At 39.5% G+C, this 24,954-nt stretch overlaps 1 protein-coding gene across 1 annotated transcript in view; it reads right to left on the bottom strand.

Moving 5' to 3' along the window:
* The window catches only part of LRMDA (leucine rich melanocyte differentiation associated), a 937,287-nt gene that overhangs the window by 906,325 nt on the left and 6,008 nt on the right, over nt 1–24,954 (bottom strand). The window contains exon 2 of the mRNA XM_074958646.1: nt 24,616–24,716. Within this exon, the coding sequence (XP_074814747.1) occupies nt 24,616–24,716 (101 nt within the window). The remainder of the gene's footprint in view (nt 1–24,615; nt 24,717–24,954) is intronic.

Below are 24,954 nucleotides of genomic sequence, written 5' to 3'. Positions count from 1 at the left end.
CTTGGGCTTCTAAATCACTTTGGAACTTTTGAAAATTAACCATAATTTCCAGTACTGCTTTCGCACTAGTTACAAAAGAATGAGCTGAAGAGAACAATGAATTACGGCTCTTAAAGTAGGACTTCATTAAGCAAAAGTTTATACTACAACTTTAAACTGTATCATTCTCCTGAATTGAATGTTCATTTTTTAAAATGAAACTACAACCTAGAGAAAGCTGAAGTTTTTACTGTTCACATGGGAGATTCACTGCCATGTGCCAGATGTTTGGAAAAAAGGAAAACAGGGGTCAGGATATAATATTAAAAAACAGTGCAGTTTCAAATTTTTGAAACATGATGTCAAGCTCATTCAACAGGTCTACAAATGCATTACATTACCCTAAATTTAGTGGGTGATAATTGAAATCAGAGCTCCAGTCATTACCACCGACATGTTTCTAAATACTACCCAATAAATTTTTGTCTGTTTTGGATTCTATATGACAGCTGGCAGTGCAAAACCAAGAGGGTGTGTGTGCGCATGTGCATGCACAGACAAGTTCTTTTGTATGCAGTTCCATTATTTGCTATTTTAGAACAAACGGAATGTCACGTGGCAAATAAAAAAAAAAAAAAAAAAAAAACCTATACCCACCTCCATGAAAGACATACACTCCTTGTACTCTAGCAACAGTTCAAAAGTGTACTACTTCATAATGCTAGATGATTCTCCCAGATTCTAATCTTGCAAGGTATTGAGGGCTGAACTCCCACTGAGTCAATCAATCATATTTGAGGTTCCTTAGCACCTCACATTAGGCACTCTGTACCAAGCAGGACAGGCCCCAAATAACTATACTATCATCTCCTGCCTATGAATTTTGACAATGAGTCTCATACAGATATTTCATTAAGGGTTTGTGTGTTGCTTACAATGTATAGGCTGGCCTCTCTTTAAATTCTCTAAAACAAAGACGACTACCCCACAATTTCATTTTCATTATTACACATGGGGCACCAAACTAGGAATTAGTAGACCTGGGGTGAAATCCTGGCCCAATTTAAATCAACAGGCATTTTGCCACTGACTTCAATATGGCCAGGATTTCAGCCCAATGCTATTCTTAGCTCTACCAGCACTGTCACATCTAGGGCAATTCACTTAAGATCCATTGCCAAACACCAGCTGAAAACTGGTGCTGAGCATGGCTTCGCTCTAAACAGCAGAAAAAGACAAACCACATTTAGCATCATTTCGGAAGCATCAATGGAGCAAGTATCCACCACAGTTTCTGAAACTTCATAGAAATGGCTTCGTCTCCACTCGCTGCTAAATTACACTTTACACTTATTGTTCATTCCCATCAAGGTTTTTGCCTCTCCATACTTCAGCTTTGCCATCTGTAATGGATGTAACATTTAGTTGACTCAAGTTGGGGTGATGAGCAAAGGGAATGGAATGGGGAGAAAGCAGCAGCTTACAGTAATTTGAATACACGGTTACTCAATTTAGACACATACAATTCATGGTAGCTTCCTCTCTAGCTCTACCCTTATTTATAACTAAATCTGGTCTTATAAAATGATGCCTGGCAAGACGACAGTAGCTCCTTCACAAAGGTTGTGTTTGCTTTTAAAGAAAAGAGCAAAGCTTCCTCCTTAGTCTAGTTTACTACTTTACTAAATGCTATTTAGCAGAGGGGGAAAAAAGTTTATTTACAAGCTGCCATAGTTTTAGCTAAAAAGTAAAAAAAAAAGTTAAGCTAGAGGCTATTCATTCTTTGATTTTTTTGATCCTAGGACACTAACTTTATGGGTATTTGCTAGCACTCACTCGCATTGGTTAACTTTGCCACCAGTCTCAAGAATTAAAACCAATATTGCCATCAGTTTTTACTAGCTGATGTATTGCAATCTATGGTTGACACCTCAGAAGCAAAACATATTTATCAAAGACAAACGTAACTATTGTGCTCAAAGTTAACAATAGAAAAAGGAAAAACAAATTTTAATCTGTCAATTAGATTTTTATTCTACTGCTTAGCTATTTTGCAGGAAGCCAGTGTAAAAAAGCCACGCAGCCAAAAGAAATGAACCATAATTCAGTTCATACTACCAAATAAAAGACCTATATTCAAGGATCATATTAATAGTTAAATCTAAGTTTTGAAATAAAAAGACAATAAAAAGATTAAAAATTAAATGGAAGTTGACTAAACATATGTTTCCATGGGCTCAACTATACAAGATATTTCTGAATTACCATATACAGTGCAAGTCTTACAGCTCAGCGTAATGCCAGCAACATTGCCAATCTGATTACAGTCAAAGCCCCAGTCATAGAATATCAGGGTTGGAAGGGACCTCAGGAGGTCATCTAGTCCAACCCCCTGCTCAAAGCAAGACCAATCCCCAATTTTTGCCCCAGATCCCTAAATGGCCCCCTCAGGGATTGAACTCACAACCCTGGGGTTAGCAGGCCAATGCTCAAACCACTGAGCTATCCCTCCTCCCAGTCCTTCCTTGGGATCTGTTAGTGCTGTTGCCAATGCCTGTGAAAAGTCCCACTGAAGCATCAGGCATGGTATGTTAGTAATAGCTGCATTTCAATTAACCAACCTAGTGTGTCAACACCATACCTGTATGGTTAGTAATAAGGATGTGGACCAAAGCACAAAGGGTCTCTGTCAGTGTCACTCTTATTGCACATGTTGCTCCTTTACTTCCCCCCCCCCCATCCTAATGGCTCGAAACTCATTTTCTCCCTCTTCTTTTCCTTTGTAGCCATATAGATACACACATAAAGGTGTAAGTATTGATTGACACTGTACTGAAAGTAGAGGCCCCACAGGCCTAGGACCTGTAAAGTAATTTGCTTAGCATAACTAATCAAGGTCTAGGTTGGAGTTTAACAAAAGGTCACTTGCCTGTGATTTACTACTACACATTACAAGAGAAAAGTGTAGTAGTAAACAAGTATAGCAAGTCAGCTCACCAGTATGAAGCAATAAAACAAACAGGTTACAGATATTTTAGAATAGTTGAAAGGAATATTGTAATCAAAACTCTCAAGCATTGACTGCAGTAACATCATAGCAACTAATTTATGTAAATGATTGTGAGGAAAGTGGATAATTAACTTATAAGAAGTGGAGACTCTTGCAGAAGTGGAGTGTGAACGTTCAGATAAGGAAACCATTATGAATACGCATGAGAAAGTGGTTGTTCGCAAAATACAATATAAAATACATTACCTGGCATAAGTACCATGTGAGATGCCAGGATAATTACCTCCCATTGACTCTCAAGTATCTTTACCAAGATGGCATGAGTAATGCAAGTGCTGGCCATTTCGTATTATTTCTCTCTTCTGTGCTAGATTTCAGACTGTGTAGTGTTGTTTGGCCGTCTAATAAAGGTATTAATTACAGAAAGCAGTGTATTGTCTCAGTTGTTCATCTCAGGGTCATCATTCTGATCTGGAGGATGAATGCTTATAAGTTATAACATGGTCATTGTGACACTCTGCACCTCAGAGGAACACCCTATACCCCCATGTTCATCCTTGTAAAATGCTTGTGTGGTATCCAGTCCAAAGTTTGTCATGTTGGGTGTCTTTGGAAGGCTCATGATGTACTGAGCATTGTTGCTATAGTGATGTTCTAGGTTATAATTTCATGTATATAGTTATGAGGCTGAAAAGTTATCCTCATGGCTTAAAGCAAGCCCAGACAAAAACTCTCCAGAAGCAGAGGGGCAATTCACACCTCATCAGGGCATGGATGGGACAAACCAAGCCCAGCTTCACAGGAACAAAGGGTGCTGGTACAGGCAGCAACAAATGAATGTTAGACTCTCAAATCACCCCCCTTCATTTGGTCAGTTTGGAACTGATGAGGTAATGCTCACCTGATTCTGAAGTGGTGGGGACAAAGCCAAGAAGGAAGAAAACATTATAAAGAGGAGAGACATTTGCCATGCTCTCTCTCTCTCTCCCACCTACATCTAGACACCACACCAAGCGACTGAAGCGCTGATCAAAGGGGAGAGCCTGGCTAAAGAGCAACCAGCCAGCCTGTGGTGAGAAGCAGCTAAGTTTGTAAGGACATTGAAAGTGTTAAGATCAGCTTAGAGTACTTTTTGCTTTTATTTCATTTGACCAAATCTGACTTGTTGTGCTTTGACTTATAATCACTTAAAACAAAAAAATCTATCTTTATAGTTAATAAATGTGTTTATTCTACCTGAAGCAGTGCATTTGGTTTGAAGTGTGTCAGAGACTCCCTTTGGGATAACAAGCCTGATACATATCAATTGCTTTGTTAAACTGACGAACTCATAAGTTTGCAGTGTCCAGTGGGCAAAACAACTGGACACTGCAAGAACAAGGTTCCTAGGGTTGTGTCTGGGACCAGAGATATTGGCTAGTGTCATTCGGTTGCAAGTAGCTGGAAGCAGCTTACATGCCAGAGGCTGTGCGTGAACAGCCCAGGAGTGGGGATTCTCACAGCAAAGCAGGGTAAGGCAGGTCACTCCAATCCTTGACACTGGGAGCCAAGCAGATCACTGGTCCAGATAACAGAGGGAAACATCAGTGTCATCTGTATCTAACTTTGGGAGATCAAACAATCAAGGATAACCCATAATTATAAATTAGACTACATCCTCTTTGGCGTTCTCAAAGCCATTTATTACAACAAAGAGGTTTAGTGATTTGGGTAACTTTAGTGTATTATACAATCCTCCAGGTACTCATATTTATTAATACATTTTCTATTAATGGAATAACCCACAGTTGGCTATATATTTTATTTCACATTACTCATCAATCTGAAAACAGAAAAAAAAATTGGAGAGGAGCAATTTCAATATTTCAAAACAGATGCAAATCAACACCAAGGATGCTACACAACATATTTTTACTGAGACAATTCTATACTTGTCTGAATAATAAACATGTAATAAGCAAACCATAGCCTTAGAAAGTATATTTTTCTTCTGTTTTATAAAGTGAATTATGCCAACACAACATAACATTTTCCTAAATGCCTTATAAACTGATCTAGTTACTCAGAAAATATTATTTTTACTCAGATGTGATAGATGCAAACTGAAAAGTTCAGATTTCAATTCTGGCACCAATTCCCGAATCCCCTTCCCGAGTAATTTAAGGACTTCCTCCACATAGTTTTTCATATTCTTTTAACTGACACTTTATCTTTATACAGTATCTCAGCAGAATGAACATGCACTAAAACAATGACAGCCCTTCTTTGGCTGTCATCTCTCATTCTGGCAAAGACAGATGTCTTACACTGGCTTATGCCAATAATAGAGCCGACAAAAAACAACAGAGACTACCTGCCTCTGATGTAAAGGCACCAATTCACATTTGTGACACTCATTTGTCAATTAACAGATTTCTTCCATTGTTGACACATGGGACTTAAAAGATGTGGGCTAGAATGTGATGAATTAAAAAAGACAGATGAGTAAGCTATGAGCTGCAAAGTAATACTATAATGTGCTTTAGATAGGAATATCAACTGACACCCCTGACAGGCCATACAAGGTTTTATTTCATTTTGCACTGTATCTAGGCTTCATACTTTGTCTTCTTTGTTCTCTTTTCATCAAGCTCCTAACATCTCATTCTGACAGCCAGAGACATTTAAGGCACTTTCGTTTCAAATGCAAGTTAGCGTACTTGATTTGTCATTAAAATGCAAAACGATTGCCATTGCAGGTAAATGTAGGTATGCTTAAAAGGTTGTATCTGCAAAGTAAAAGCTGAAAATGGTTTCTGGCTGCTTCGCTTAACTCTTTCACTAGCCACAAAGCTTTTCAAGGAAAGTATTACTATGCTCTGATAGAAGTGTAGCAATGCCTGCAGTCTTATACTAGCTTAAATGTACGAAAAAGTGTAATAACATTAAGGTTTTGAGTTACAATGTCTACACCAAGAAAATTCAGTCGAGTTTATCCATTTGCCTAGGTACAGAATTGCACTCAGATCAGAAAAAAAAGTCTGTGGTTTGAAGCTCTATACCCACATGTGCTACATCAACTAGGCACCAATCAGCAGGACAAAGCAAGAACACACACACACCCCCGCGCGCGCGCGCACACACACACCCCACCCCACCCCCAACAGAAAACCACACACATCTTGGTTGCAGAGATGCTGGAACAATCTTTGTAGTGGGGGTGCTGAGAGACATTGAACCAAACCATAAGCCCTGTATACGATGGAAACGACTTCAAGCCAGGGGATGATGCAGCACTCCCCGCACCCGTAGTTCCAGCACCTATGCTTGGTTACAGTTGATTTAAGCCAGAACCTTCATTGACTAATAGGGTTTTAGTATTGGACTTTCATTTTCTATTTAATGGAAACTTTAAGAGACATGAAGCCGCTCAAGTAGTGACTAAAATAAGCTGTTGGTAGCAAGAGACTATAAGTAGATATTTGACAGAGCACATTACAATAGCTCTTACTAACATAGATGTACATATATGTCCAAAACCTAATATCTGCATATGAGCACAGTTGTGAATGCACACCACATGATGAAGTTATTTCTATTCACAATAGCCGGAGTTCAAACATTAACATCTCAATTTTATTGGGGGGAGGAGGGGGGGGGGGAAGAACCACACATGAAAGGAAAAAAAAAAAAAAAAGGAAGAGAGAGAGGGGCGCACCGGCTACAAACACCAAGTACCTGTAACGTCTTTCCCCTTCCGTCTTTACACAGGCAATTATTTTCAAAACATCCAAAAGAGGTGGGTATTTTTAAATAAATAAGATTTGCTAAAGCAAAGGCTTGTTCCTCCGACGTTTGACAGCGCATGAAAGATTCAGAGGCTCCTTGGTTTGAGAAAGTACAAACCATGTCCCAGCCTAGATTCGTTTCATGGACATGTTACTATTTTGTGTTTAAAGTCCATGGACGTGTTCTCATCCCCCCCGCCACCCCCAACCTCTTTTCTGTGGTTCAAATGGAGTACCCTTGTGCATTTCATAAGGCAGCTAAATCCTGGGCCCTCACTTCAAAAGAGGTCAGGATGTGGCCCCAACTTGTTGGTCCACTCGTCATCTGAAGCCCTGGCTCTACTCCTTTTGAAATTACTGGGACTTGTGTCTTTAGGGAGGGTGGAAATTTGTTATTAACTCAAAGGTTCAGAAATTTTTGTATACCTTGTTGGGCCACATAGGAAGAACAAATGATCAGTCCCTGTTTGTCTTTGCCCACTAATAAGATGCATCAATTAGCAGGGGGAAGGAGGGGAAGTATCACATGGTCATTCCAGACAGAGTGACAGTGACCCTAACTTAGTTCTCTCACATCAATAGCTATATACCAGTTTCCATACCCTGCCCTTTTCTCCCCCCTCCCCCCACACATATTTGCTCCCACTGTACTTCTGTCCCTGGATGGAAGGGAGCATTAGTTATTTCCCCATCCCCAGAATTGTGATCTATTAGTGCAGAATAAGGCAAACAACAACAAAGAAAGCTCAGTTTTAAAAACACAGTTTATATCATTTGACTTAAAGGACTTGGTCTACACAATAAGGCCCTTCATTTCCTGGAGTAGAGCATATAAGGAAATACTTCTCTGTTCACACCCATTCCAGCTTTTGCACTTCCTTTCTCTCCATTTGATCCACACACAAAACGACATATCACACTGGGGAAAAACATGTCAATGGAATGCAAACATAAAACAAAACAGTAACAAGGCTATAAAAGTAAAGTGAACCAAGCCATGAGCAAAAAAATCCAGATGGTAATGCATTCATTTGCTGTTTCAATTTAGGGATTCATATGCTTTTGCTCAGTCATCTAAATGCATGTGAACCTCTACCTCCAAGCCAACCAAGGTTAGCAATCAATCATCACAATTTAACATCTGATGGCTATTCGGTGGCCTATGTAAAGCGTGTTGATAATCACCATCGAAGCTCCTATTTGACATGTGACCACATTACAAAAGCTATCATTATAATTGGCACTAATAGACAGCCATGTTGATAAGTTTATTGCAGAACAGAAGGCTGTGAATAAGCCAGGAAACGAACTACTCTCTCTTATTCCAAGGTTGGTCCTTCCAGACCAGGGTTGACACACTTCAATAGGACAGCATATGAAACCTTGTACAATTGTAGTACATGCTGTACCTACTCTGAGAGTAAACAGAAGACTTCATTCTCTAGGGCTGTCATTCAAGCCCCTCTCACTGAACATGTGACAAAATAGTACTTAAAAAGGCAAAAAAAATCTGAAACATGTTGATGGAAGAGAATCGCTGTGCCCAATCCTCCTGGGCAACAGCCACGTGCAGCCTACCAAACACACACACCTCTCATGAGAAAGAGTGGCACAGTATCTGCAGCAGCCTTCCTCAGCTGCAAGGAGCTCAGCATAAAAGGGGCAAATCTATATACACACTGCTTTTCAACTAACCAGCTAATTTTCATTTCTCCAGGAGCAAACTATCTAACAATCCTTCCATTTAAAAAAAAAAAAAAAAAAGAAATCCACTCCACTTTAATCTTGTGCACACATAGTAGTTTCTTTCTTATTCCAGAACTCCATACAATCTGAGACAGATACTGTCTACAATGTAAAATAATATGTAGGTATAGAAACAGTGTTGGAATCCTATGGCAACAGAAAACTAACAACTAGTTCCAGAATTCTGAACTGTCTAATTAAACCCTCCAACTGCATCACTGGGGGGGGGGGGGGAGTGTTAAAACCGTATATTTGCTCTTCTATAATGCCTTTCTCTCAGCCTCGTCATGTTTACAAATAATTATTCCGAGAGGCAGACAAGCATTGTTGCCATCTTGCAGGTAGGTAAAGGTTAAGTTCACTGCCCTGGGTTGTGCAGTCAGATACAGAGATAGGAATAGAACACAGGAATCTTGGCTCCCATGCTCTACCATACTCTAACCACAAAGCAACACTTATTATTTAATGCTACATAGTTGAATCAGGACCCCAGGTACACCATAATATACCCTTTCCCGTATTTTCACCTTCCCATAGCGCCATCCGCAGGGCATGGCCCTGCCCCGTCCCATGTAGCTGGTGGGGCCTACCTTCCCCAGAAGGGGGCTCCTCTTCAGAGAGGCAGTATCTGTGCCCCTAGTACGTACACTGGCAGCTGCCAGTGTACGTGATTGAATGGATGAGTCAAACTAGTCTCCTACAGCCAGGCACAGTCTTCTGCTGGGGTGGTGCTGGCAGGGCCCTCAGAGCAGAAGTAACAAGTAACTTCTTGATAGTGGGGGGGGGGGGGACACAACTGCCCCATGCTGCTTGTCTGGCCTTTCCCACTCCCACTGCATCTCCAACACCTGCTCTAAGATGGCACCACCTTGTCATCTTGCCCCTCACGGTTCCTTCCCCCACTTACTTCCCACATCGCCTCCCTGCTGAGGGTATGGCGCAGGCCGGAGTGGGCTCCAGACACCTACTGCCGAGCATTGGTAACCACAGTTGCAGGTGAGGAAGGGATGGGGCTCAGTGGGCTTCCTTGTGCCCCTTCTGGCACAACCAACTTCCTTGTCCCCTTCTGGCACAAACTGCTGTGCTGCCAGACTGGTCTCTCTTCCCTGCTCCAGACACCTTCAACCAGGGCTCAGCAGGAGCGCTAGGTGCCAGTGCTTTTCCCAGGCACGTCCACCTCAGTCCAACTCCCACCCTAGCAGAAATCTCAGGGGGACAGGACACGACCCCACGTGCCCCCCCCATATGCACATCACCTCTGCCTCAGAGCAAAAGGTCTTGGATTCAACACCCAATTGAGATGCATGGTGCAGTTTACACCTCAGCATTATTGTTCCAAGTTATCTACAGAAGCAGGTAGATCTCTGTGCATCAGTTATATTCCACTTATATTTTCAAGCTTTTTCTCACAACCAAGAGGGCTAAAAAGTGTTTTGTTTTGTTTTTTTTGGGGGGAAGGGGGTTTAAAGTTGATATTCCAATGTGATCTCTTGACTCCAAAATCCAGGGCCCTAACGCATGAGATTATAATGCTAATGTTAAACCTGGCCCTGGAGAGGAACAGGACAATCAATCTTGGACCCACCATGTCTAATATGGTTTGAATACAACTCTGCCATTTGTAGTCTGTATGCTTTAAAAAATTTTAGGCCCAACAGCAGAGACTCCTTCAACTCTTCACTCCTACTTTAAAAAAAAACAAAAACAAAAACATACCACAAAGCTTATAAAAGGAGGTTTCCAATATCAGTTTCTGTATGATCAGCAAAAAAAATTGTTGTTACTCCAAAAGAGTGGTTGGATGCTCCCAAGCACTTATGATTTTTTTAAAAATCTGTTTTTGAAGTCACATAAAACCATGCTCACAGTGAAACAACACACACTTTGGTAGATTGTGAAACACTGACTCATGATCACCGCAAGCACACAGATCTCAGAAAAAAGTGTGTACAATCAGCCTTTGAATTAATAGACCTTAATTTATTAAAAATGTGTTAAAAGCAAATAATATAAGTCAGATTTTCTATTAAATTTATACATTGAGTTCCCTGTCGACAAGTCCAATCACAGACTAACATTCTGTGGAAAAGGCAGTTCACATTTCTGAAATTAATGTCTACCCTTACAGATGATTATGTCTTGCTATGGTCTACATTAACATGCAACATGCACCTCCAGAACTATTCCATCTGCTAAATGGAGGCAAAGACATATCTGCAGGGACTGGACTCAATGGCGGAAGGGGGAGCAGAAATCTTTAGACATCTGAAGAAACATGCTTTCTGACATAATTTCTTTAAATTCATCCCATCTCTCTCTCTGCTCCCATAGTACAGGCATTTAACTATTGCATAGGTACAAATTAAACTTTCAAAATGGTGCATACAGTAACGTGGACAAATTGTGAGAAGAGTTGAGTATATATACTTAACACCAGAAAATGCTGTTGGAACTCATCTTTGATTTTACAAATCAATACACCATTCAATGCAAACTAAGCCATTCATAAAAGTTCTAATCTACAATGAAACAGCCACAGATGAGAACAAGGACTCACTTGTATCCTACACAAACCCATTCCAGTTATACAGTGTAACTACATCATGGCAGAATTTGACCATAAGAGGGGTATGCTGCTAGTCATAGTTTAGAAATGGGTAGGATTTTCAAAAGCACTCAGTGTTGGCAGATTGACTTCAATGGGAGCAGGGAGTTCTGCCAACACTGACCACTTCTAAAAATCCCTCTCATGGATTGTTTTGTTTAGTGGTTGTTTGTTTGCTTTAAAAAACCCATCCATCCTCAGTCACAGGAAACGAGAGAGTTTTCAAATAACTGTTTAATTAAAAAGAAACACCGAACCAAGAGTTACTGGTTTTCCTCTTTTGGTCTTTGCTCATATTTTTGGTACCATCCTCACAAGTCCAATCCATCACCTCTTAATTGTCCGTCACACATATGGGGCCTTCCTTTTTGGTGGTCAGGCCTAGGTACCATTTTCCATCTTTTTACAGTGGTATGAACTGGTTACTGCAGTCAAAACTGCATTCAGGTACTCTGTCAAAACGTGCTGTGGTCCAGTGCTAGATTATTTGGAACAAGCATAATTAAAGTTGTCCTTTATTCAAATTGCCGGTTTAATGCTCCACCCTGTCCCTTAAACTTTCTATAAGTACAGGCTCTTAACTGAAGAGGGTCACACTTCCAAATGCCAGCTTCTATTAGCAGAGTTTGGAAGTCACTATGGGCATGTCTACACAGCAGTGTAAGCCCAGGGTTAGTGGGACTTGAGTGTGCTGACCCATACTAAGGAACCATGGGCCTGAGCATCTACATTGTGTTTTAACATTAAGACTATTTTAACCCACTCTTGAATCTAGGGCTTTGGTGTCCACACTGCAGCATGCAGACCCAAGTCAAATCATCATATCCCAGAGTCCCTAGTGCCCCCGCCAAACACACAAACACACAAAATATGGTTGCTATAGCCCTAGCACTATAATGCACTGTGGGAAAATTTTACTGCCCACTCTGCACATTACAGGAAGCTTGAAGCATTTTGCTTTGCAAAAGGCTTGATCAGTTAGTGCTCTATTGCAAATCCACGAGGCTCTCTGACAATGTGTTTGCCAGATCAGAATAGAAGAGAATGGGTTAACACTGACCTGAGCTGCTGCTGCTCTCAAACAGGAGGCGTTGGCTTCCTTTTTCAAAAGAGTGGATTGCAGATTGTTGGGAAAGAGAGAACTAAGGAAGTCGTCCCATGGAAGCATGGGATACTTCTGGCGGACTTCAGGGACCTGAGTCAAGAGGCGCTGTGTCTGCACTGCAAAGCAATAGGGTTTGGACCTGGATCCTGGCTTAATCAAGCTTGGACCCTCAAGCCCTGTAGGGTCCTGGGACCCTGGGTCAGCACAATTGCAGTGTAGATGCAAGGGAAGTTATGCTTGGGCCTGGACTCAAGTATGGGCTTACACTGCAGTGTAGACATACCCTATGTTTTCTTGTGCAGTTGGAGACTTAAGCACTTTAAGGGTCAGTTCAAAAGCCCACTAAAGTCACAAGGAGCCTATTTGATTTCAATGGGCTTTGGATGAGGCCCTCTCCATTGTGTAGTTCATAGAATCATAGAATATTAGGGTTGGAAAAGACCTCAGAAGGTCATCTATTCCAAACACCTGCTCAAAGCAGGGCCAACCCCAACTAAATCATCCCAGCCACGTTTTTGTCAAGCCAGGCCTTAAAAACCTCTAAGGATGAAGATTCCACCACCTCCCTAGGTAACCCATTCCAGTGCTTCACCCCCCTCCTAGTGAAATAGTTTTTCCTAATATCCAATAGAAAATATCCAATAGTTTGCATTATTTAACTTTTGATTTACTTTTATGCTTTTACCTCTTTTCAGCATATCAAAAAAATCAAATGCCAGCTACCAAACTGTCAATCTGAAAATGCAGCAGCTTTCTGGGCTCTGTTGTATAAAGCATGTCAGTTACCCTTCCTCCAGCAGGTACGAGAGTTAAAATGGAGAAAACACAACTATTATAAGGAAAGGAGATATCTAGATAAGTAGACAGCTCATTTTCCAACTCTGCCAAAGACATTCTTTTCTGAAACAGAGCCGCCCAGATACAAAATGAGTTTAAAAGTCTCAGCTCAGCCTCTGACTGACCAAAAAATGAAACAAGAGGACTAAATTAAAAGGACATAACTTCACATGACTGGCAGCATCTGTTCAGTGAAAGCTCAGCACCGAGCTATAACACTATATTACCTATGACCCTAAAGACAGGTATATACACACACACCCACCCCCATCTGACATGCTGACTCCTCCTTAGTTTGAAAAATGCACTGCCTTTCGCACATCCATGACACAGGTATTCCTGTACTTTTATAGGTTAAAAATCCTCACCTAATGGAAAAAGAATATTCTCCAACATGACTTATGTAATATACAAGATTGCAAAAACAGTATTATCAACCAGACAAAACCACATAGATAAAGCACACAAACAACGCACTGACAGAAGCCGTACTGGAGTTTATATGCCAAATGCCAACAACTTGTTTTCATAGTGAAATCATTCAGTGGGCAATTGGGAGGGGCGGGGCAGAAATTCCTTCCTCCTCCTACTGGTGGTGAGAACGTGTGTACTATTTCTTTAAATCTGCAGCAGGAACCTAGACAGGCACATGGCGGGGGAAGGATATGGGCAGAAGCTCTGCAGTGAAGCTGAGAAAGAGAAAGGCTTTAGGGATAAACAGAGTTTTCCTCCTTCTAGTGAAGTTTCTTGCAATCTAACACTGAACAACTCCCTCAGCTATTCTTCACCATTGTTACAGGACAGCAGTGACAGAAGAGTGATGGGTTTTTGTTGGTTTTTGGGGGGGAAGGGACAAAAGGGGAAGAAATTAGGAAGATAGGTCATATAATTCTAGAACGGCCAAATTTTGTATCCTGTCTACACTAGTGATCTGTACCATATATTTAAAAAACCTCTTTAGCCTCACAACCACTAGCCAATCAAGCTAGAGTGGTCAAGATGCTACTTCAGAGTCTCTGACATCACTCCTAAAACAGTGACAAAACCAGTCCAAATACACACACTATACACAACTACAAGTGCCCACATTTTCCTACAGGTGGTAATACACTCTGGCAGTTTAACTGGTGTGCATCTCACCACATTCACCAGTATTCCACAATAAACATCACTAAAAGGAGTCATGGATTCTGTTCCTCTTCAAGCACTCTTAGTCAAAAAGTCTTTCATAAACCCTATCCTTTAAAAAAAAAAAAAACCTGAAGGTTTTGATGTTTTTTGTTTTACGTTTATTAGTTTTAGCACTCATGCCAGGTGCCAAACATGAGAGCGCTCTAGAGAGAGGTGGTCTCCTTTTAGCCAAAGAACAGGTCCAGTACAAGCACCGTTAACTTCCCGACATCACTCTGGCAACATACTTCGATCACAACCTCAGGGGACCAGATTGAGATGAAGAGGTAATTCATTCCTTGATGGCCTGTTTAATCCTTGCCACCTCTGAGAATGCCAACCAATACAGTTGCTGATTACTGGCAAATGGAGTGGTAGTTTTGGAGTGAACAGTTGTCCACTAGGAACTGTAGTCATTTCCCATAGGCCATCAAACAGCCATCTCAACAGCTTTTTGTCACTACAGTTCTAGAGTGAAGTCCTGGCCTCCCATGAAGTCATATGTGAGTTTTACTTTCAACTTCAATGAGGACCATGATTTTACTGCTACTTCAGATTTGAACCAACAACCTAGAGATGAAAGCTCTATATTCCCAAAACAATCCAGTCCTCCATATATGAAATGTTAATATTGACTTTAAAGGAGACAGTGGTTCAGGTCCATGACCTTTCACTATTTTAGTTTTTAAAACGTCATAACTGTGTGTATATGTCAGGGGGGGAAAGAGAGGTTAACATTTTTGCTATGGCAAACCTAAAGCCCTAATAATCCTCCCAAGAATTCTCTACTAAAACCTGTAAAATCCACAGTGACCCAAAAAAAAAAAAAAAAAAATCAAATCTCCAAAACCAGCTTCCACCCCAACTCTGGAATGTGATATGCTTCAAGATGTCTCTTTCCACAATGTTAAACCTTCTTGAGAGAATATAAGACAGAATATAATTCTTTGCTTCTGATCTGACACATACACTAAAAATCAATGGATAATGGCCAGCACTGGGGGTCGGGGATGTATAAACTACAGCATTTTCACAGTCTGTTGCCAGTTTGTGACTGTGTGGCCATTAAAAGGCAAGCAAGGATCAATGGACAAGAGCTTCTATTGGGATTTCAAAAGATACATGTGATATAGTGACATTTTATCAAATAGAAATTAAATATTTCATACTGTAAGTTTTATTTTTTCACCTATCTATTATGCATATTTTGAGAGCTGGGAGGAAGAATTTACATGCCTGGAGTGGTCAGCTGAAATTAAAGTTAGATATAAAAATACAATTTGCACTGTATTGTGGGTTTAGTTGCTCTGTGGACCAACAGTACACTAATTATTAGAAGTAATCCACAGTAGAGAAAAAAACAACACACACACACAAGCGTGTAAGCTACATGTCTATTATATTCAAGCAAAAAATACTTCCAAAAAAGACAACTTTCAAAGTCAAGTTTTAAGTTTACCAAATACTAGAATGCATACATGGTATTTAACTCAACTATTTCTAAAGCTACAGAATATTAAGACAAAGTAATCTTTTATAGTAAAAATAATTAAATAAAAATATAGCCCAACTTAAAAGATGAGACTTCCCTCCTACATCATCCAGATCACATCTACTCCCTCGTGAAATGCGGCTTGTCAGAAAGAGGAAGGGGAAAAAAAAAAAAAAAGACAAAAATAAAAAGGACATATCCCATGATCTGTTCTATCAACCACTAATATTGGAATAAATATTGCAGATCAAAATTATACCAGTTATTAGAAAACCTGGAAGTTCTTTCCCTCCACTCCAACAGATGCACATACTTAATGTGCACAAACTTGATGAAGTTTAGGATAAACAGCTCTTTTTTCACCTTAACATACAAGTGTGAACCATTACCAGATTGGTCTTTAGTCCCATCGAATAGGATAAAAACTAGTTCATAATTATTCTTAATAGAGAGACTTTCTGCATCTATACTGTTTAATAAACAGGTGAGACTTCACCTAAAAGACCATTGAGTCTGTAAATTGTAAATGTAAATGACTCCTTCCCTATGTAAACAAAATAAAAGTTTATGACTAAATATTTTATTTCGCAAATTGATTTCCCAATTAATTGAATGTAAAGAAGGACCATGCTAAACATTCCTAGTGTACATTTAATGATTCCAAGACACTGACAGCATTTTAATGCTTTTTAAAAACACAATTCTTCAGACGATCATGCAATATTTGCACAGGAATAAAGTTTAAGTAACTGCCCACACTTCTAAATGAAAACTCACACATTTAAGTTGGACAGATTGCACAATAGGTTTCTGATGCTACTTAGTCATTTGCATAGTTAATATTACTTTTCTAGTGTAACAATCTCTTTGGTGGGGTCAGTGTATATGAGTCAATTTTTAAAGAGCTGTACCCTTTTAAGCTTAAAACTTCTAAACAAGGTATTTTAAAACCATTCATCTCAGAAAGGCACTCCTTGCTTTATAAAAAATATCATGTTACTGTTAAGTATTTTAAAAATCAGAATAGTTATACACAATCTTCCATACTTAAATACATTCATTCTCTTATAATAAACTGCTTGAAAGAAAAAACAGGAAAGTGGAACACATTAAACCACCTATTTCCAATACTCTTATTTCAGCCAACACAGTATAAATAGTCTATAAACAGGAAATTATAATGTGAATAAATTAAAATACTGTGTGTCTGTTGTGGTCCAAATGGTTGTCTGAACAGCATTTTATTTGAAGAATGGATAAATGAGAGCATATTGTACCAGCACATTTTGACTGCTTGAATAAAGATTCAAGTTCTCTCTTTAGCTACTCTGTGTTGTGCAGTACTGATCAGAGAGAACCAAAAAGTAACAAAACCAAGAGCAAAAGTGTATATCTAAATTCAAGCCACACCTAAAGGACTAAAATAATCCACCACCAAACCAGTGAGTACAGCTGCATTTTCTTCTGTGTAGATACAGAGGTCACGTTTTTTTCTTTAATACTAAGAAAAATTATAAATTATCAACTGCAAAAATTAAGGCACACGTTTTGTTTTAGATTCAATGTTCAGTCTGATGCAGATAAACAGCAATTTCCCCTTCTCCAATTTCAATCTTTTTCACTTAAGCATGGGAAAGGAGTGGGAAAGAGACACAACACAACTTTAAAACAGAATCTGGTATTTGTAAACCATACTTTTTTCCTTCAGAAAACTCTGCAACTGCCAGTTGCAAGAGCAGCAGCATGTAAGATAAATCAATTAGCTTACTAATTTCTCCCCTCTCATTTATTTAGCTCTGCACTCTATTTGTCGTAATTGACTATAATTATGTTAATTACTAACTCCAGTATAATTACTATATTTATTGTCATTGAGCACACTATGTACCCAAAGCAAAGCTGGCATTTGTTGGGCATCAAAAAAAAAAAAAAAAGCGCAAAGTGTCAGGAGGAGTTTTTCTAAAAACTGGCTGATATACCTTCAGCAAATGAAAGGGCATAAGAGATTTCATGCAATGCTAGTTGGAAAGCACCGGTTCATTAAGGATATTAATTTTCTGATAACTACACATTTAAGCATGACACACTGGAGCAGTATCTACAGGATTTAGCAATTATTAATGCGTGACAGTTTCAAATGCTAAGTGAATCAATTAAATAGCAGCATTCACAATTTGAGAAGAGATAACTGCTTCATAACTGCCTAAGTCTACAATTTTCACATGACAAAAAAGGGCCATTCAGGCTCCTTCAAATCCTGACAGGTCAAGAAAGAAGTTTGAAACAAAAGCACCTTATAACCATCATCTCTCCTCTTTACTTGTCAGATCAACTTTGCTAGTGTCTCTGCTGAAATGGCATCACCATGCCAGCTGCCACAAGGTGATTTTTCATGTCTTGTCAAAGAAATCTTTTATTCTATTTGCTCTGCATTAACATGTTACATTTATTGATCAAGCCCTTTCTGCAGCCACAGCAGGGCACTGTGCTCTTATGCCTAAGGGGGCTTTGATGTCCTGGTGACATTCTAGACCGAATAATGCACATACTAAATGGATTTAATGAAGAAATGTGTTTGTGCATGACAGCTACATTAATAACAGCCCCTCACACTGATAAATATGCAATTGCTACTATTAAGAGTTACCCAATTACGGTGAAAATATTTCTCTACCTTATAAATAAACCCATCAAAAAGTTTTAACAATAGTGCATTTTCTTAAACATTTCTAAACGCTATAAAGATCAGTCTCCAGGCTTTAAAAAAAAAAAAAAAAAGTGTCATGCTTTATCTTGATTTTTTTTTTTTTTTTAACTTATGTTGTTCATCTCCCTGTTCTGTGTCTCTTATTTCTGCAACAATGGCAGGATGGAAAAAGGGCAGAAATATAAAATCCTCCTTGGAGCTAAGAAGAATGTGCCCTCAAATGCGGGCCAGATTCTAGCTTGAACTTTCACATAAATGCAGACAAGAAGAGAAGCACATAGGCAAAGAATTGCCTGCTCCCCACCATAGCCCACGGATAGGACACTCCACAGGGCCAAAGCGTTCAGGGATATATTTTTGCATACATGCCCACCCAGCTCATCCACAAATTTCAAACACTGAGCAAAGAATTAGACTGGCTTCTCAATTAGCCAGCCAGCAATATTATTTAGCTTAACATGGCACCCACAGAGATCATGTGTGTCACCCAAACACCAAAATCCATTTAATCTTTTGTGTGGAGAGAGAAAACTAGCAGACAGACTCAGCTGAAACAGTAAATCAAACTTCCAATCTTTTTTTTTTTCCCCCCTCTCTTCAAGCTGATAAAATGCACACGATGGATGGTTACTATCTACAGGTCCCTGCACTTCAACCGACATCTCATCTTCCTTGTTATTATATCCTCTCTGCTTATTTCAGGAAAACCCTTACAGGACGGGCAACTTCTTGCTTCCAGCTCCCCCAATTAACTACCCTCCTTCAAACCCACTTCAGTGAAGCTTGCCAGCTGTCATCTCTTCAACAAACAATGCCTCATTACTTTTGCATTTCAGCTATTGCCCCCTACATTGTTTCAGTCTCAAATAAAGGCTAGTACACTCGCTTTCTACATATTATGAGAACTGTGGACTCTAAAGTGTCCTACAAAAAACAGGGTTTATTGTGCTCTCATTCAGCAGCCATGACTAACACCTGTTTTGCTGCAAAATGGAGTATTTAAACATTAGTGTGGGGGGGAAATAGCTCATTTCTAAGGCTAGAAACTGAAGAATCCTTTCTACCACTCGCACCACCCCTCGACACAGATTCAAAATGGCTCCCACTCAGGTTATATGACAGAAGATGCCCATACCAGTCTAGCAGTGTCATCCCCAACTCTAAGTGTATGAATTTCAAGTCCAGATGAACATATAGGAAATTTAAAAACCCAATGTCAGAACAAAAAGAACCACCACCTAGAGTTAGAAGCTTATTTCCAGCCAAGCATCAGAAGGATCTTTAATAATGTGTTATCTCATTCTTAAAAACGTTCTAGAGTCAGCTGAACTGATCTGAATTAATTTTTTAATTATGACCTAAACAGGTCTGTCATCCCAATCAGAATTGAGAAGAACCAAAGGAAAGAATGGAAAGTAACTGCATTTTGTGCATCTCATTAACTATTATGTCCAAGAGATGTGCACAACAGATGTCATGATAGTGGCAAGTAAAGTTCTGTTCACAGCTACTTTTTGAGTTACCATTCTTTAACACAAATCAGCATGCATGGCTGATCCTTCCCTACTTCTTTACATGTATCATGTTTGTCAGTCACCAACACCAGTTGGTTTTCAGCTACTTTTCACTGACAGCATAGACTCTGTAGTTACTTCATCAAAGGCCTCAAAAACAATTAATTGAGGCACTCACCTACCTGCTGTCTTCATGTCTGCTATGAAGTTATTTATATTGCCAGTCGGTACCTGCACAATGCACTGATAAAACTGTTCAAGAAGCCACAATATTCTCTATTAAGAAACAAGTCATCTAATGTATTCCATTCACCATATTAAAAGCCATTTTGCAATATCTACGCAGTATATTAGAAACCTAGCCTCCTACAAAGTTAGTTATATTTCCTGGATGAATGTAAGAGGCTAGAGGAGAATCCAATGCCAGAAATCACAAGTCTGCAACCTGTACCATTGCTTCTGGCAATCTAATGTCACCTGGTCAAACAGCAGTGCATAATCCACTCAGAGGATAAAGCAGAAAATTGCTGCAAGCATCATTATATTTAACAGATATTTTTCTCTTAATGCTATTTTTCACTGACTAAATTTATCATAGTGATGTTAAATAAGATGTGATTGCAAGTAATTTAGTTTTTAAAAACAAAGCTTCCTATTGTAATGCATCAATGAAGTTGTCTTACTTTTATTGCTAGATTGAGAGACCTCTTTTATCACCCTTTTTGGCCACGTAATACTTAAGGCATCTTGTCTACTGTGAGGATGATCCCTTAGCAAGCTATGCCTTGCCTTGCTTCCATTGACATCAGTAAAAATAGGACTGGGCCCTAAAAGAACACATAGTACCATTTGTTTCATTCGCAATATAAACTGAATTAACAGTTTTCTCCTATCAGATCTCTTTCTTGTTTTCTCCCCATCCTATAATTTTTAATGCCCACCAAATGCTTTATAAAAAAAAATCCTATAAATTTGCAAGCATTCATGTAGTTAACTGTCTAGCAGATGGTAACCACCATTCCAGTTATATCAACCATTTCTACAAGAGATATGGGATGTTTCCTTTTCTGATGCAATAACCTCTCAATGGTCAAAATGCAAAGTTCAAGAACGGTTATTTAGATTTGTATACAAAAAAAAAAAAAAAAAAAAAGAGGACTATCCCAAGTGAAGGCACCCGGCCATAAATTACAAGACAGAAATAAAATTAAACTGCCAGCAGAACACAAATCTCCCCTAATCTTTATTATGATCCCTTGACTGGATGTAATACCATTCCAGTCTTCCATGGACCGACTGTTTCTCCCGCCCAATCCAACTAAGTCCCTCTATATCAATAGATAAACTTTCTGTATCTTATCATTCCTTCCGCATTTCCCAAAAAATGGCTTTTAAGCAGACCAAATCAGGCTTTTTACATTTTCTAATAAGATCACTATTATTAAATCAGAAAATACCTCACTATACTACAGCATTGTCAGTTCTTCAAGCAAATGAAGTTTGGTAAGTAGGATGAAAAGATTTCCCTGTTTAAAACTACTTCAGCCAAAGCCCATGACATCCCCACCAAATGCACATCACTTAAGGCTATGAACTTCCACAAACACATTTTCTGTCTTACGTGTGACAAAGTTCCTCCTCTACCTTGGTGGGTCTTGCGCTTATTGGCAGATTTGCTCACCTCGTAGATTCATGGCAGCCCTCAGTTTGGCCGTTTTCGTGAACCCACAGTCCAGGTCAACTTCTCCTGTGTCTGACCAGGAATTGCGAGGTTTGGGGGGAACCCGGACCCGCCCTCTACTCCAGGTTCCAGCCCAGGGCCCTGTGGAATGCAGCTGTCTAGAGTGCCTCCTGGAACAGCTGTGCGACAGCTACAACTTCCTGGGCTACTTCCCCATGGCCTCCTCCCAACACCTTCTTTATCCTCACCATAGGACCTTCTTCCTGGTGTCTGATAATGCTTGTACTCCTCAGTCCTCCAACAGTACGCGTTCTCACTCTCAGCTCCTAGTGCCTCTTGCTCCCTGCTCCTCACACGCACACCACAACCTGGAATGAGCTCCTTTTTAAACCCAGGTGCCCTGATTAGTCTGCCTTAATTGACTCTAGCAGCTTCTTGATTGGCTGCAGGTGTTCTAATCAGCCTGTCTGTCTTAATTGTTTCCAGAAGGTTCCTGAGTGTTCTGGAACCTTCCCTGTTACCTTACCCAGGGAAAAGGGACCTACTCAACCTGGGGCTAATACATCTGCCTTCTATCACTCTTCTATATCCATCTCTCCCGACCCTGTCACATATGCTATAATGATACAATCAACACTTGAGATATGATGTGTCAAGTGTGTGAATTTGCATTTCTATCCTGGCTCAAATAGTAATAAACAAGGAAACCTTATTCTCTCTCTTCTCTTGTTAAAATTCGGCACTGGTGAGGCCACACCTGGAGTATTGCGTCCAGTTTTGGTCTCCCCCCCAACAGAAGGAACGTGGACAAATTGGAGAGAGTCCAGCGGAGGCCAACAAAAATTATTAGGGGGCTGGGACACATGATTTACAAGGAGAGGCTGAGGGAACTGGGCTTATTTAGTCTGCAGGAGAGAAGAGTGAGGGGGGATTTGATAGCAGCCTTCAACTACCTGAAGGGGGGTTCCAAAGAGGATGGAGCTAGGCTGTTCTCAGAGGTGGCAGATGACAGAACAAGCAGCAATGGTCTCAAGTTTCAGTGCGGGAGGTCTAGGCTGGATATTAGGAAATGCTATTTCACTAGGAGGGTAGTGAAGCACTGGAATGGGTTACCTAGGGAATCTCCATCCTTAAAGATTTTTAAAGCCTGGCCTTGGCTGGGATGATTTAGTTGGTGTTGGTCCTACTTTGAGCAGGGGACTGAACTAGATGACCTTCTGAGGGCTCTTCCAACCCCAATATATTCTACGATTCTAAAATAAATTAATGCCAGAAGTGACTAGGAGAAACCATTTTCCTTCTCAACGTAAGCCATAATTTCCACCATTGCAAGCAGCCAACTGTCCTCACAGTTTTAGCCATTACTGTTTCATTCCATCCACTGCAGGATTAAGCCTTTTGAATGGTATCACAAAGTATCACTATCCTAGATCAAAGGTGAGCAAGGAAATAAATGGGTAGATTTTAGGGTAACATACTTACCTCATAGTCCATTTGAGGTCTACCATCTATTTTCTCCCTCTTCCCTAAAAGGATTTCCCTCCTAGTGAGGATACTATTCAAGAGTATTGTGAGGGGGTTTTTCCCCCCCCCTCAAATGCTTTGCCAACTTCAGTGCATTTTGTTCCTGTTAAAATCTTCTTTCAGATTACATTACAAACGAGTGCTGCTTAAATATTTCAGGCATAAACTAAATGTTTGAAAGGAATTATTCTTCAAAATCTTGCACCACACACAAAGAACAAATTCTTTGTCCAGGTCCATTACTTCGGTAAATCCAACAACAGAAGAGTAATCCTGTTGTTTAAGCATTAAACACACGTACATGAGGAATACTAGAAGCGTTTTGAGAAGAAGCAGCAGAAATTTCTGTACAAGCCTATTAGCCAATTTGTGTTTTATGTTCACAGTTTGTTTTGGTTTAGAGGACGTCCCCTTCAGTGAAAGGAAGTAGCATGTTAGATTATAAAAGAGTCATTAGTATTTACAATGCACAGACTGTTCTTCAATGCCTATTTTGCTCCACTATCTTTGCGTATCTGAAATCATTATCAGTCCTTCAGAGTTTACAGTGGAACAGGGTATCTATTAGAAGAACAAGATACTACAGTGTTGCTTTCAACTGACAATTTTTAAAAGTAGGCTTAGGGTCTGCTCCAATTGAAGCCCATGGAAATAAGACCATTACCACACTTGGAGAAAAAAGCCTGCTTATGCCAAAGTAAACTGTGGAATTCCAGATTTGGAAAGTGTAACCTTTACACAACAGCCAGTAAAACTTAAGCATAGAGTCAGTAGGGTTTTATTCAAAACTGCTGTAAAATTCAATGCAGGTTAAAGAAAAATGTCTCCTTTCAATAGGTTTTTTGCACAATCCTATGGAATTCTCTATGTTGAATTAAATTTTAGAGGCCTTCTCCATGAGGAGAGTTTTATTTTCAGAGTTAAAAAATATATATATTGATGCCTAGATTGTATGAATTCATTTTAACACACTATCTGGGAAAACAATATCCCAGAACTTTGAAGGTCACAACTGTAAATATGCAAGGAAGATGGGGTAAAGGAGAGCACACTTACTTGTAACTTGGCTACTGGTGAAGCACTGTTGGACTCATTCTCCATTTTTTCCACAGAAAAAAATGTTGTTTTGCTTGTTCTCCAGAAAAGAGCAAATAAAAACAATACACTCTTTGCATTATGTATTATTTGGATTGATGCTAAAAGCTTTTGATAGACTGATCAGTTCATTATTCCTCCACATGCATTAAACATGCTAAATAGAAGATAAAGGTCTATAAAAACAGTACCACTATTTTAAAATAGCAATATGTATTTTGATAACAATTAAGACAATTTGATGTATTTTTTTATCCTCATCCAAATAGAAAGAACATACACATAGCAACTAAAAATATGAAAAAGTGGAAAATATTTCACTTTTGGAGGCACAGCCTAATTCTGCTCATACTGCACTTGAGAAACCAAACATTGTCACATACCTTAACAAATTGAAACTGAGGTCTAGCCTTTTTGCAATACCTCCATATTTTCTTCCTAGAAATTCTGGAATTTCTTTGCAATCTTGACTAATGTAGGACACCTACAAATTAAGAAGAGGAAATATTTAATAAATGAACAATTTATAGTTTCTCATACTGCTTTTTCTCATTGATATAATGACATGGCAAACAAAACAACAGTCACTGTCACCTTACAAGCTACATCAGTTTCAGTGCTATGGATTCCACCCAGATCGCTTTTCTCCTGCTATGATCAGCTTAACAGTTATTAATTCATAGCTGAATGTAAATTGGGTTGGGATTTCCTACCTTGGCATG

The sequence above is a fragment of the Natator depressus genome, chromosome 7 (genome assembly GCF_965152275.1).
Source record: "Natator depressus isolate rNatDep1 chromosome 7, rNatDep2.hap1, whole genome shotgun sequence".
Taxonomy (NCBI): domain Eukaryota; kingdom Metazoa; phylum Chordata; order Testudines; family Cheloniidae; genus Natator; species Natator depressus.
Note: the sequence above shows the minus strand (reverse complement) of the source record. Positions and strands in the feature narration are given on the sequence as shown.